This window comes from Adelges cooleyi, unplaced genomic scaffold, assembly GCF_023614345.1.
Source record: "Adelges cooleyi isolate 19-005CV unplaced genomic scaffold, UGA_ACOO_1.1 ACOO_flye_CR_arks_rails_tigmint_CR_PRNA_651, whole genome shotgun sequence".
Classification (NCBI taxonomy): Eukaryota; Metazoa; Arthropoda; class Insecta; order Hemiptera; family Adelgidae; genus Adelges; species Adelges cooleyi.
In genome coordinates this window covers 7,599,166-7,612,245 of record NW_026096352.1, presented here as the reverse complement: position 1 = coordinate 7,612,245, position 13,080 = coordinate 7,599,166, and the positions used below count along the sequence as shown (strand labels likewise).

The 13,080-nt window shown below is 27.9% G+C and overlaps 2 protein-coding genes across 2 annotated transcripts; one reads left to right on the top strand and one right to left on the bottom strand.

Annotated features, from left to right (window-relative positions):
- Positions 1-1,673: 1,673 nt before the first annotated feature.
- Positions 1,674-7,781, bottom strand: LOC126844938 (translation factor GUF1 homolog, mitochondrial). Its single transcript, XM_050583448.1, has 10 exons — positions 7,274-7,781; positions 6,854-7,208; positions 6,418-6,686; positions 4,889-5,128; positions 2,887-3,014; positions 2,678-2,815; positions 2,387-2,601; positions 2,178-2,306; positions 2,028-2,111; positions 1,674-1,912 (listed from the first exon to the last, which is right to left on the bottom strand). Exons 1-10 carry the CDS (start codon positions 7,546-7,548, stop codon positions 1,778-1,780), a joined length of 1,968 nt encoding a protein of 655 aa, XP_050439405.1. The 5' UTR covers positions 7,549-7,781; the 3' UTR covers positions 1,674-1,777.
- Positions 7,782-8,182: 401 nt separating this feature from the next.
- LOC126844942 (general transcription factor IIF subunit 1) lies at positions 8,183-13,058 on the top strand. The gene is made up of 10 exons (XM_050583458.1): positions 8,183-8,408; positions 9,424-9,558; positions 9,619-9,738; positions 9,798-9,968; positions 10,035-10,153; positions 11,276-11,383; positions 11,459-11,585; positions 11,644-11,897; positions 12,542-12,671; positions 12,735-13,058. The coding sequence occupies exons 1-10, from the start codon at positions 8,338-8,340 to the stop codon at positions 12,994-12,996; spliced, it is 1,497 nt and encodes a 498-aa protein (XP_050439415.1). The 5' UTR covers positions 8,183-8,337; the 3' UTR covers positions 12,997-13,058.
- The last annotated feature ends 22 nt before the right edge of the window (positions 13,059-13,080 follow it).

Here is a 13,080-nt window from a genome sequence, read left to right as displayed (position 1 = left end):
TATCAATAGAAATATCGGTGCATTGAAATACAAACATGTCAATTCTAATAGAACTTTGGGCCTGAAACTAACTAACGGACAGTGACGTCGTTTCAGTTTTTGAAAGGAGTGGCAACATTTTTAACTAGACCATATAACTGAAAAAAACCGCTCACGAGCTTCTTGACACATAGTAGCTTCAGTGGAAGTTTTTTTGTTTTTTAGACACAATTTTAGAACCCTTTAGTTGAAAGTTAGTTAAAATTTAGGACTCATATACCTTTAACAAATTCAACGGTGAACAGGAAATAAATTGGGAACTACAAATACAAAAACTAGGTTTTGCAGATTTTACCATAAACACGTTCTAACTTCGAAAATAATTATCAGGTCATGACAATATTTGTATGGACATCTGTTAAGAGTGATCTTATTTAGTTTTTGTACGTCTTTTTTTTAAATTTTAAAAACCAAATTTTACACTTAATATTGTAGGTTGACAAACATAAAAGTTATAGCAAGTAGCGAACATTTTTTTTTTGAAAATTACTTTCTAACTCTGTTTTAAAAACCTGGGGGGTAAGGGTAAAAGTTGGCGAAAAGGTTTTTAATTTAGTAAAGCTCATTTTTATGAACACTAAAACCGATTTAATGGATGCCGAAAAAAAAAGTTTACGAATCGATTTTTAAGGCAGATCACGAGTATGCGTGTGTGCTGGACGTTGGTTTTATATTTTTATTTTTTAGCTTTGATGCGAAGTTGAGAATGTATTGTTTTTAAGATTATATACTTTCAAAATGTTCAGAAAATTATTCTTTATTTAAAAAATTAGTTAAACATATGAAGGGCACAGAGGAAAAACGGTAGTTGTCACATTATGAATTTTTATTTTCAATTTATGCCAATAATTTTTTTTATTTATGACAATGGATTGTTTAAATAAATACATTTATTGTTTGAGAAACATTTAATGTGATTTTTTTTGTTCTTATGTAAGAGGTAGAGGAATTCACGAATTTTGTTTTTGCTATACTCTAAAATTTTCATAATGTGACAACTACCGTTTTTCCCCTGTGCCCTTCATATACGTTCCCAATTAAGTTTTTAAAGTTTATAGAACTGTAAAAAAATAAAAATATAAATATTTTTTAATATTGTACAATAATATAAATTAAAGTATCTTCAAAAATAAAAACTACAAAATTGCAATTAGATATTTTAAGGGAAAAGGAGTGATTTATTCTTAATGAATCATTCACGCATGAATTTAAAAAGTCCATCCGTGGCCATTCCCTTTCAAAATCGAGAAAAACATTATTTATAGATAATTTGAATAATAATAAATTATACCACCCAGCCGAATACAGTCTAGACTAATTCCTATAATAATTGTGAAAAAATGTATAACCCATTATGTAACATCATTATCATGTGTTAACAAAAAACAATATATATAATATACCTGCATACAAAATACATTGTTATGTAATTCAATGTTTTTTGTTAATCGTTATAAAATTATGCTCTTTTTCTTTTCAAACCACAAGATAAAAGTACTCATAGTTTGTACATAAAAAGGTACTTATAAATATAAAAAAAATGAAATTGTACGGATTCAGGTCTCAGGAAGTGTATTTAAGTTTATAGTTATTAAAAATAAAGAGGACCCTGATACTGTAATAAAAACACTGCATTAAATAATAATAATGTAATTGATAATGATAATAATAATAATTAATAATGCTAATCAATAGACTAAAAGTACTTATTTAATTTAAACAGGTAACACATGTAATGTTACCGTTTAAGAACATTGATAAATGTATCACGAGGAATTTCAATGTTACCAATCATTTTCATTTTTTTTTTTGCATCTGACTGTTGTTTCAATAATTTCATTTTTCTAGTAATGTCACCACCACGTTTCCCACACTAAAAAGATTAGTAATACTTATTAATTTTTTTGAGCATACAAAATTCAACTTATACATTGAAATAAATTATTAATACATTACACAATATAATAATCTGAGTAAATAATACATACTAGTTTTGATGTTACATCTTTACGAAATGGCTTAATATTTTCTCTTGCTACTATTTTACCTTTAACTGTTGCCTGAATAGCAATCTAAACATAATCAGATAAAATATGTTTATATATACATCAGTAAAATTTCAATAATTAATGATTTACCAGAAATTGCTGTCTAGGAATTAATTCAGCTAATTTTAATACCATTTTACGACCAAGATTTACAGCTTTACTTGCATGAACTACAGTACCTAATTCTTCAACTTCAGTGCCATTGAGTAAAATGTTTAGCTAAACAAACAAATGTTTTATCTCAAATATTAGTAATATTTATAGATAATATAATCTTACTATACTATATAAAATAATACTTTAGTTAAAAAAGACTCTTGGTATCCATGATCTTCATAATCGAAACTACCAAATCCAGATGTTATGGATTTTAAAGTATCATGAAAGTCAACCACAATTTCATTTAATGGCAAATAGCATTGAATTATTACTCTTGTATCATCAATATTAGTGGACGATTTTTGAACACCACGTTTTTCCATGCATAGAGATAAAACATCTCCCAAATACATATCTGTCAAAGAAAATTAAACTTAATACCTAGTAAAATATGAATAGTATAATTAATTGTGTAACATAATTAATAATACCAGGAGTTATAATAGTTCCCAACACAAAAGGTTCATAAAGCACTTCAGTAAATGTTGGGTCAGGAAAATCTATTGGATTAGAAAAGTAGAACTCGTCACTTCCATATTTTGTAATTAATTTCTTTGAATTCACTTTAGCTATTGACAATTACAAAATAAATTAGAACTCAATTGGGTAACTGAATCATTAGATAAAAGTGTAAAAATACCTTTGTATGTTACACTTGGTGCAGTCATAACAGCTTGAGCATTATATTCTTGTTCTAATCTCTGACTGAATACATCTAAGTGTAATAGGCCAAGAAACCCTAATCGCCAACCAAGACCTAATGCTGCACTACAAAAATGTAAAATTAGATGAAAATACATAACAAAAAATAATTTATTTGTAAAAAGTAGCTAATAAGCTCTATTCAATTTTTGAAACATAATAATTAAAAAAAAATAATTTAGTTAATACTTCAATAATTTTGATTTATTGATTAGATTCTATTTATTAAATTTACATAAATATTTATTTTGATCAGTGGTGAAGTGTTACAAAGTGGGTCTGGAAGCACATTTTGCACATTAAAAATAATATTCATAAGTATGTTGCAACATGGTATGATTTTTAAAAACGTTTAATTCAATACACTGTAAACAAATAAATAACAGTCATGTGGACTTAAAATGTAAAAATGTGCAGATTATTAAGCATTATTTTATTATTACCCAGAATAATTTATTAATTTTCGTACTTAAGTAACTTTTTTTATTACATTACACATAAACAAGTTATGCTGTTACACTGTTAGTTTAAAAAAAAAACCTCTTAATCCCACCGTGTCCTGCAGTAGTGGATATAGTGTATAATTTTATTATTTACATTTGAAGGAAAAAAATAGCTCTCCAATACTGCTTCCCGTTGATTTACACATCAAAACATGTTAAAACTGTAGTAATTATGATGATATTGTTGCTTTTATTTAGTAAATTTGACAAACGTTCTAAGTGCCAAAGCAAAAAAATTAAACTTTATAATTTGATTTGTATTTTATTCATTACCGGAAACCCTTAAGTAGATTTTTAAGTGTTAAATAATTGTTTTTTTTTTATAAACAACTATTCCTAACTTGACATATATACAAAATTGTTTCCCGTAACGCGTGAAATACAAATCAAATTATAAAGTTCAATTTTTATACTTTGGCACTTAGAATGTTTGATAAATTCACTCTTCATTTTTATTTGATAATTTGCATTTAACAGAACTATAATAAATGTAATTATTTCAATATTGTGTTAATTAGAACGAGTTGCATAGTGGTGCAGTTGTGTAATATCATTCAGATAGTACAGGTATGTCTCGATAAAAGTCTACGATAGAGATGAGTAGTCATTCTCATTCATTTGTACTTTTTATTTAAAATTACAAATTTCTATTTTAGTCTATAAAACTCTCATGTTCTACAAGTATATTAAATGTATAAGATAAATATCTAAATATGTACTTTACAAATCTAAAAATAGTTTCGTAGTTATAAAATATTATTGTAAACATAATAAAAAAAATTAAAAATCATGGATATTAATCATTATCATCTACTCCATATATAAAATGTGATGTATGATCTGAATATCATTAAAGACAATAAAATTGAATAAAGAGTAATTGAAAACATCATTATAGACTTTTGACACGCTAAATATGCATCAGGACGTACTGTGTCATGGGAAACAATGTCTACCCACTTTTATTTAATAAACCTCTACAGCTACAGGTGGGTCTTACAAGAATGAGAGTATATTTTTTTAGCAAGTGTTAGCACCCTTATCTGGCCTTTGTACCGGTTAAATAACCAGTATTATTTTTACAAATTTTAAGTACAAAATTTTTTTTTATTGTCTTCCCAACATTAAAGCTGGGTGATCACTAGTTTAGTGCAGTGAAGCATCGTAAAAAATCTTTTAAGAAAGCTTAGAACTTATTACGAATGGTTCTGTGTTTTGTCGTGCCGCTTCGCTCTGACTTTGTAATTATTGCGACTTCATTTTAGCTCATACATTTTTCATGGGAACTTTGTTGTACCACTCTGCCTAGCCAACCTAATCGATGCCCTAGCTTTAGACTCGAATCTTGCTACTAATTATATATTTAAAAGAACCATATAAGCAGATGAGATTATATAGATTAACTTTGGTATACTATTTAAATTTAATTACTGTTACCTAGATTCTGTAGTAATGCTCACAGCAGAATCATTTAATGTTAATCGTTCTAGGGCACTCCTCATTTCTCCGTGCATAGATTGATCTAATGGAAACAGTCCAGCAAACACCATAGGTAGAGCTGGCTTAAACCCTGGAAATGGTTCTACAGGTTTATCTTTTAAATGCAATGTGTCACCTATGTGCGCTTCTTTTGCTGATCTCATGTTACAAGTCAAAAAGCCTACTTGGCCACCTACTCTAAAAAAATAACAGTAAAATTTAATTATTTAAAAAAAAAAACATCTAGCAAATACTTGTAACAGTAAAAAAATAATGAGTGCTTATTAGTACAAAAATATTTAATATGTAGACGAAACTTCAGGGTATGCTTTTTCTGCATACTCTAACCTTAAAAAAACCAATTTGTAATTTATGGGCTGGCTATAAACCTAATAAAATGTTGCATACCCTTAACTTAGCTTCGCCTATGTTACATTAAATAATTTTGTCATAAACATTTTAAAGCTACAGTAATTATTAGTAGAACAGTTATTACTAGTAAAAAATTCAGTAATAATCTGTATACAATATTTATATAATAAATATATTTATTTTTAGGGCTCGAATCTCAAAGTTTTTAAGCGTATTTCTTTAATGATAGTTGTCTGGTTTTTGAATATATAAAATAAGTGCTTAAATATGCTTTAAAAACATAAAAAAAAGTGTACACACAAAAAAATTATTATTTATTATCATTAAATAAATTATTATGCCCGAAGGAACCGTTCAATGTTGTCTACATTTGTTACCAAAAGCAACTGTAAAATTTGTAGTTATTATATACAAAATAAGAAAAAAGAAGTTATGCCTTTACCCCGAACTGATTTTAATATAATATTTGTAATTGAACAAAAGAAAATAAGACGTTACTATGATATTTAAAAGTAGGACAAACACTGCAATATACGAGTATAACATATATTACATTGCAGTGGGCAGCCAAACTTAATTTCTATTTTTACCAATTTAAACAAAAAAAATAACGTATGTTTACAGGGTATTCCAGTATAAAGGTAAGTAACAGATTATTAAAAAAAGGAAAATGTGGGGCATTTTGGAGATACCCTAGAAGTCTACTGTCTAATCACCAATTACTTACCTTTTATACTAAAACACCCTTTGAAATTGTCATTTTAAACAAACATACTCGAGTAAATCTATCCGAAAGATAAAACTGAATATAAATACCTAGTTTACAAGTTCACAATTTGTTAATTATAATTTCTAACTAAAAAGAATTTTTTTAAATGTTGTCATTAAATTACCAAACAAAAAACAAAATTATAATACTAGTAAAAAAGTAAATCTAGCAAATTAGCATAATAAACTTAAATGAACAAATTTTATGATTGATTTTATGGTACTAGATGAGACTACATTTTATCACCCACCAGACGTTCACTACATTTCTAGAATAATTTTAAACAGGTATACAAATGTGAAAAATTACGAATCCTGTTTAAAATTTATATAAAATCTATACTTACAATGTTCCTGTAATATACTCTGTTGGACGTAGTATGCCAATATTTTTGACTGGATAAGAAATTTGAGAATGTACAGCTGTAATGACATCACCTTCTTTCACACTACCATTAAGTACATAAATCATTATTACTGCACCACGATATTTATCAAACCAGCTATCAAATATTAAAGCTTTAAAGGGAGCTTGGCGATCAGTTTTTGGAGCAGGCAATCTAGAAACAATTGCTTCTAATAATTTATCAACACCAGTGCCTTGTTTTGCTGATATCTATAAAATTTAATTTATTTATCGTATATTAACACTTTCAAAATTGAAAAACAGCTTAAGCAGCTTATGTAGGGCCAGGGACAGTGAGTGTGAAACACGCTGACGCCTTACCCACTCGGCCAATTGTCTTCTTATATTAACACTATAACATAATAAAACATAATTACCCTTAAAACTGTTTCAGGTTCAATTTCAAATAAACCTTTTAGTTGCTCTTCTACTTTTTCTGGATTGGCATTTTTTAAATCAACCTTATTTAATACTGGGACAATGACCAAATTTTGACAAAATGCTAAGTAGAAATTAGCAACTGTTTGTGCTTGTACTCCTTGATTGGCATCAACTAACAGTATAACACCCTGACAAGCTGACAGAGATCTCGAAACTTCATTGGAAAAATCTACATGACCAGGCGTATCAATCAAATTTAATAAGAACAACTCTCCATTTATTTTACTTCTATAAAACAATGATGCTGTCTGAGCTTTAACAGTTATACCCCTTTCTTTTTCTACTTGCAGCCTAAAAATTAAATAAATAAGTTATACTTAATTTAAATTATTAGTTTATTAATAAACCATACATACCTATCCAATATTTGAGCTTTACCAGCCTCAATGCATATTGTATTGGTTATTTCCAAAAGCCTATCAGCTAATGTGCTTTTCCCATGATCAACATGAGCAATAATACTAAAATTCCGTATGTTTTCGCTTGGCACATCCTGATACTTTAAGGGTATATCTAATACATCATCAGTTTTAACAGAAAAGCTTCGATAATACCAAATTGTTGATGAACATCTTGCTTTCTTCAAGCTATACCTGTAGGCTTGGCAAACATTAAAATAAAATAGTCTCATTTTCCCTATAATGTATTATATTAATTTTGAACCACAGCTTTAGCCACAACGCGATATCGTTGCTAATGTTGTTCAGCCATACTTGATGGTTAATCTAATGCTGAGAATCTACACAACAGCTAAGACATAGAAAAAATTAAATTGAAATGATATTCCTAGTGGAGTGTGGACAGCAACTTAATATTGATAGAATTTAGCACATGCCGCTGGCCGCATACTCGAATTATGATAATGTTATCAGAACAACAGTTCTACTTCTTATCAAGGAACTATGTGTTTTTAGCAAAAACCTATAAAGAAGTTCTTAATAGGTCTATGGTTTTTAACGCCACTATAAATAGCGGATTCTGTGTACTACAACTTTAAGAGTCAGAGTATATATTGTATTATAATTTATAAATATAATTTTCATACATTATTATATAGTTGTATTTTATTATGTTAAGTAACAAGCTCAATTGATAGGTTGAGTAAAAACTTAAAAAGTCGTTAATTCTATACTACTGTTGGGTATTGATAAAATACAATAATCAATGTCTCAGGTATCAATTTAGTTTCACTGATAAAACATGTTTAACCTTGACTACCGGACTTGTGGATTGAATGTTATCACGTATAATTTGTTAATTCTGTTCTTTATTTCATATTATCTTGTTTCTGTAATTTATGCATAGTTTTAACTTTTATTAATTATACTGTTAGTTTACGGTTCATTCCAATAATTTCGTTGTAAATTATAGATAACTATTAATACAATACATTTGCACACAAGTAATAGTTAAAATTAACATGAATAATTCTAAAAATCTGGTGGAAAACAAAACCGTCACAATGCAAGAATTCTCTTTGCGAATTCCTAAGTAAGTTTATCAAACGTATGAACAAGGGTCCTAATAAGGCAAAAATTAGTAATTACTCGCCATCAAAATAATAAATAAAATTTTTGCTATAACTAAACAATTTTTTTTAAATCTCTGACACATTTAACACTGAAACATTTTAACATGCATTCGTTTTTTTGAGGCTGGGGATCATTCTGAAATTTGTGTGGAAAATTCGTGTTACGATTTCCGTCATCGCATGAAGTACCGTTCTCTCTTTAAACAGAGTATAGAAAATAATAAGTGAAGTTTAACGTACATGAATACAACTGGCTGTAGTAAAGTTAAGTGTGACTTTCTCTCCTCATAAGTTGCCTCTAAAATTAGGCTGTAGAGGATTTGAAGTGGGCAAAACTGCTTTCGCCTCCTCACTTGGTTCGAAAAACGTTTGATCGAATTATTGAAAAATACAAATTAATTTCACGCTATTGAAGGGAATGAGTGCGGCTATTTTATTAAGAAATACAATATAAACTACAATATTTGACAAAATTTATTTTCTCAACTTCTATGACATATTTTAAATGTCAAATTATTAATAGGTAATTTGTTTGTAATACTTGTCTTATATTATATTTTCCTGTTAGATATAGGCTATACTTATCACATTTTTAAAAATATGTGCTTACAGAAAAAAATATTTTAATATTTAGTACTTTTTTAAATCTATAAAAAGATAACAAGGGTAAGTAGGATAGGTGCTGTAGGGGTAGCAAACAATGTGTTCCATAATTTCTTTCTTTTTTCTATGTTCGTAAAAATAATATTTTTAAAAATCGATCTGGTAGTATAGACAACTTATATAAGACTGCAAATAAAATTAGAATAAGTAATCAAAATTAAAGTTTGGTTTTTGCTCTCTTCAAAAGTTGCAAAAATCAAGTTATGACTTTTTTTGCTGCCGCAGTCGATATAAGGACACTAATATTTATATTTTGTTTTTCATATTATATATAATTACAAACTGCTCTATTTATTTTGATGTATTTTTTAGAATTCCTAATAAAAAGTATGAGATTATGAAGTTTAATAGCAATTTAAATATTGATTTTGGAAAATGGGCTCATGCGAAAATGGAAAGAGATGCTAACAAAGTTGATGGCAAAACTGCAGAAGAAGACATGCCAAAGTATTTAATATTATTTCAAATACATATTAAATAATTTATTAAATGTTCTTTTTATCATAGATTTGGCGCTGGAAGTGAGTTTGGACGTGAAGCAAGGCAAGAAGCTAGAAAAAGAAGATATGGTGGAAATAAAAAAGCTAGTGAATCAAGCCCCTGGACTTTGAAATTCGGAGGGAAAAAGTATTTTTTGTCTTAATTAGCACATTATACCTACTTTTATTAATGTATGAATGTCATAGGTTTAGAGGTGTTCGTGAAGGTGGTATAACTGATAATTCCTCTTATTATGTTTTCACTCACGGAGCAGATGGAATTATTAATGCTCATAAGTTAGAAGAATGGTATAACTTTCAGCCAGTACAACGTTACAAAACATTATCAGCTGAAGAAGCAGAAGAAGAATTCGGAAGGTTTTTGGCAATTAGATTATGTCAATTTTTAATGCTACAGTTATTTATTTAAGGTTTTTTTTTTAGACGCAATAAAGTGATGAATCATTTTAATCTTATGTTACAAAAGAGACTAAAGAATGAAGAGGATGAAGTGTTGGACGAAGAAGATAAAGGAAAAGGAACGAAAAGTCGAAAAAGCAAAGGTAAAATGGTTAATTGCTACACTATAGAACTGAGTATAGTAAATTCTAAATGTCCATTACACTATTTTAGCTTGGATGCGTAGTTGAGAAGGTATTGTTTTTACAAACCCATAATATCTTCTAAATTGCTGATTCGATTTTTTTCATATAGACAGTCCTAAGATCAGAAAACTAACCAGAAAGGCAGTTTATTACAAATAAAATGTAAAAAGTAAACCCCTTTAAAGATCGAGAATAAAGCTTATATATTTTTTAATTTAAATTATGACACTAAAACTTTTTTAAAAATATTTTAATGATTTCCAAATTTGTATGGAGTATTTTTTGGATAAAGTATTAGTAATATACTTTGACCAACTAAAAAATAAATATAGTTTAAAAAAACTAAAAAACACGCTTAAATAGTAAAATAAACTAAAAAGTAGAAAATAATTTTCAATATAGAAATCAATTAATAAAAAATAAATAGTATTATTGTGAAAAAAGCGTGGGGTGCTACATATATCAGTTCTTGAAAAGCGCCCCACACTTTTTTCACAATAATACTATTTATTTTGTATTAATTGATTTCTATATTGAAAATTATTTTCTACTTTTTAATTTATTTTACTATTTAAGCGTGTTTTTTAGTTTTTTTAAACTATTTATTTTCCACTTTTTAGTTCGATGTGCTTTAAAATCGTGTTTTTTTAATTCTAGTACATACGTGTCTCTATTACTTGAAAACTTCAGGTAAACAACAATGAATACACGCATGTACGTTCGGTTGCCTATCTCTTTTAGTTACACACAAACAAACATACATTCAAGTGAAGCTAATATAAGCGTGTTAAAAAGTACTAACAACTTTTCCTTATTTCACTTTGTCAGGCTAATTTCCAATTTTGATGAGGGCCTTCTAAGTTGGTTCCAATAACTTAAATAATGTTCTCCCATAGTCACTCTGCTGTATTTCAATAATAATACGTGCCTCAAGCCTTCCAATTTATCCCTAGACGGTTACCATCTAATTGAGTGTCGAGGGATCACTAACACTTGGTTACTGTTCTTCCTCATACATATTATCCTTTGCTAATAAAAACTGTACACATCTCTTTCTACTTATTTTTTGTGCATTTGTAGAGCTTAAAATTTCTGAAATGGATGAGTGGGTTGACAGTGAAGGAGAAGAGTCTGATGAAAATGAAGATAATGATGAAGAAAAAGTTGAAAAGAAAAAAAAACAAAAATGTAAACAAAATTTATATGTAATTTAAACAACAATTTTTAAATTCATGTTTGGTTTATACAAACTAATTTTTATAGTAAAAGATAAGAACAAACCAAAACCAAAAAAGAAAAATAAGGGTTCTGACGAGTCAGCTATTGAAGAAAGTGATGATGGTGATGAAGAAGGCAGAGAACTAGACTATATTTCTGATTCATCAGACGAGTAATTATTTAAGTACACAATTTGACATTTATTTACAATATTTCTATTTTATGAATAGGGTATCAGACGATGAAGCCAAAGTTACTAAAGAAATGCAGGGTGTATCTGAAGAAAAAGCATTAAAAAGCCTTTTAACATCTGATGAAGATGAAGGTGAGGATGAGGAAAAAAAAGAAGAGAAAAAGGAAGAAGGTACGAACACAGATGTCGAAGATGATGATAAGGCCAAAAAAGAGGATACTAAACCTAAACAAACTACTCCAAATAAAAAGAAGAAAAAACAAGTAGAAAAGAAAACAAAAAAAGAAACAGGTTATATATATTTATATACATATATATTATATAATATTAAATTTAAAATTTTACAATAAAATACAAATTAAATAATAATTTAGAAATTTTAAGGTATTCATGTTAGATTAGCAGGAATATATAACATTTTGTTTATCAGAGGGATAAGGTCAAATTTTGTAAAAACGCACTTTAACGTGGGAAGAATAATTTTTTTCCATTAATTTTGTTTAGTTATCAGTACTTATCCTACTGAAGTAACCTATATTAACCAAGACGGGTACCACATAATTCGACCATTTGGTCAACATTTACAACTTGTTGTAGACGAGTTAAATGAAGGCAAAGTTTGGCCTTGGAATTTTGTTAGTTTCCACATAGTTGTTGATTAGTTGTTACATAAGGGAAAAGAAATACTTGTATACATACATGAGCTGCAATAATGATTGTTAATTATTGCCAGTGACCAATATTAGCCAAATAAACCAGGCATGTGAGACCGTCTTTAAATATCATTTTAATAAATATATTGGTATTAGGTAAAATTAGCATGTTTGGTAAAGTAATTTATTTTGTTACTGATAGTGTAACAAAAGTTAATTTCTTTTGTAAATTGAGTTTAAAATGATGAGAATATTAATTGTAAAATTTTGGTTTATTTTTAGATTCAGATAGTGACAGTTCTTTAGATAGTTCTGATATTGATAGTGAACCACTTAGAAAAAGACCATTTGGACTAGATACAATCAAAGAAGGCAGTGGTGATCAAAGTACCAGTAGTACTAATAATCAAAAGTAATTTCGATTAACGGTTAAATTAACACAAAAGTATAAAAAAAAAATACTTTTATTTTTTAGTTCGGAACCAGTGTTAAAGAAAGCAAGATTGGAATTTTCTTCTTTAACTATGTCTGACACGCATGGAATTACTGAAGAAGCAGTTCGACGATACTTGTCACGAAAACCAATAACTACTACACAACTAGTATCTAAATTTAAAAATCGTTCCAATCTGAGTTCAGATCAATTAGTTAGCATCATCGCCCTGTTGTTGAAAAAGATAAATCCAGAAAGAAAAAATATTAAAAATAAAATGTATTTGTCATTAAAGCATGCTTAAAAACTATTGAACCTATGTTAGAATGAAGTTTTTATATTATTGTAACTACCATTTTTATTTTTTGTATTTGTAGTTAATGCACAA

Coding starts and splice junctions, on each gene's coding strand:
- LOC126844938 (XM_050583448.1), bottom strand. CDS start 7,548: ATGAGACTATTTTATTTTAATGTTTGCCAAGCCTACAGGTATAGCTTG. Junction 2,307..2,386: donor AAGAGTCTTTTTTAACTAAA/GTATTATTTTAT, acceptor TTGTTTGTTTAG/CTAAACATTTTACTCAATGG. Junction 1,913..2,027: donor AAGATGTAACATCAAAACTA/GTATGTATTATT, acceptor TAATCTTTTTAG/TGTGGGAAACGTGGTGGTGA.
- LOC126844942 (XM_050583458.1), top strand. CDS start 8,338: ATGAATAATTCTAAAAATCTGGTGGAAAACAAAACCGTCACAATGCAA. Junction 11,384..11,458: donor AAAGAAAAAAAAACAAAAAT/GTAAACAAAATT, acceptor TAATTTTTATAG/TAAAAGATAAGAACAAACCA. Junction 11,898..12,541: donor GAAAACAAAAAAAGAAACAG/GTTATATATATT, acceptor GTTTATTTTTAG/ATTCAGATAGTGACAGTTCT.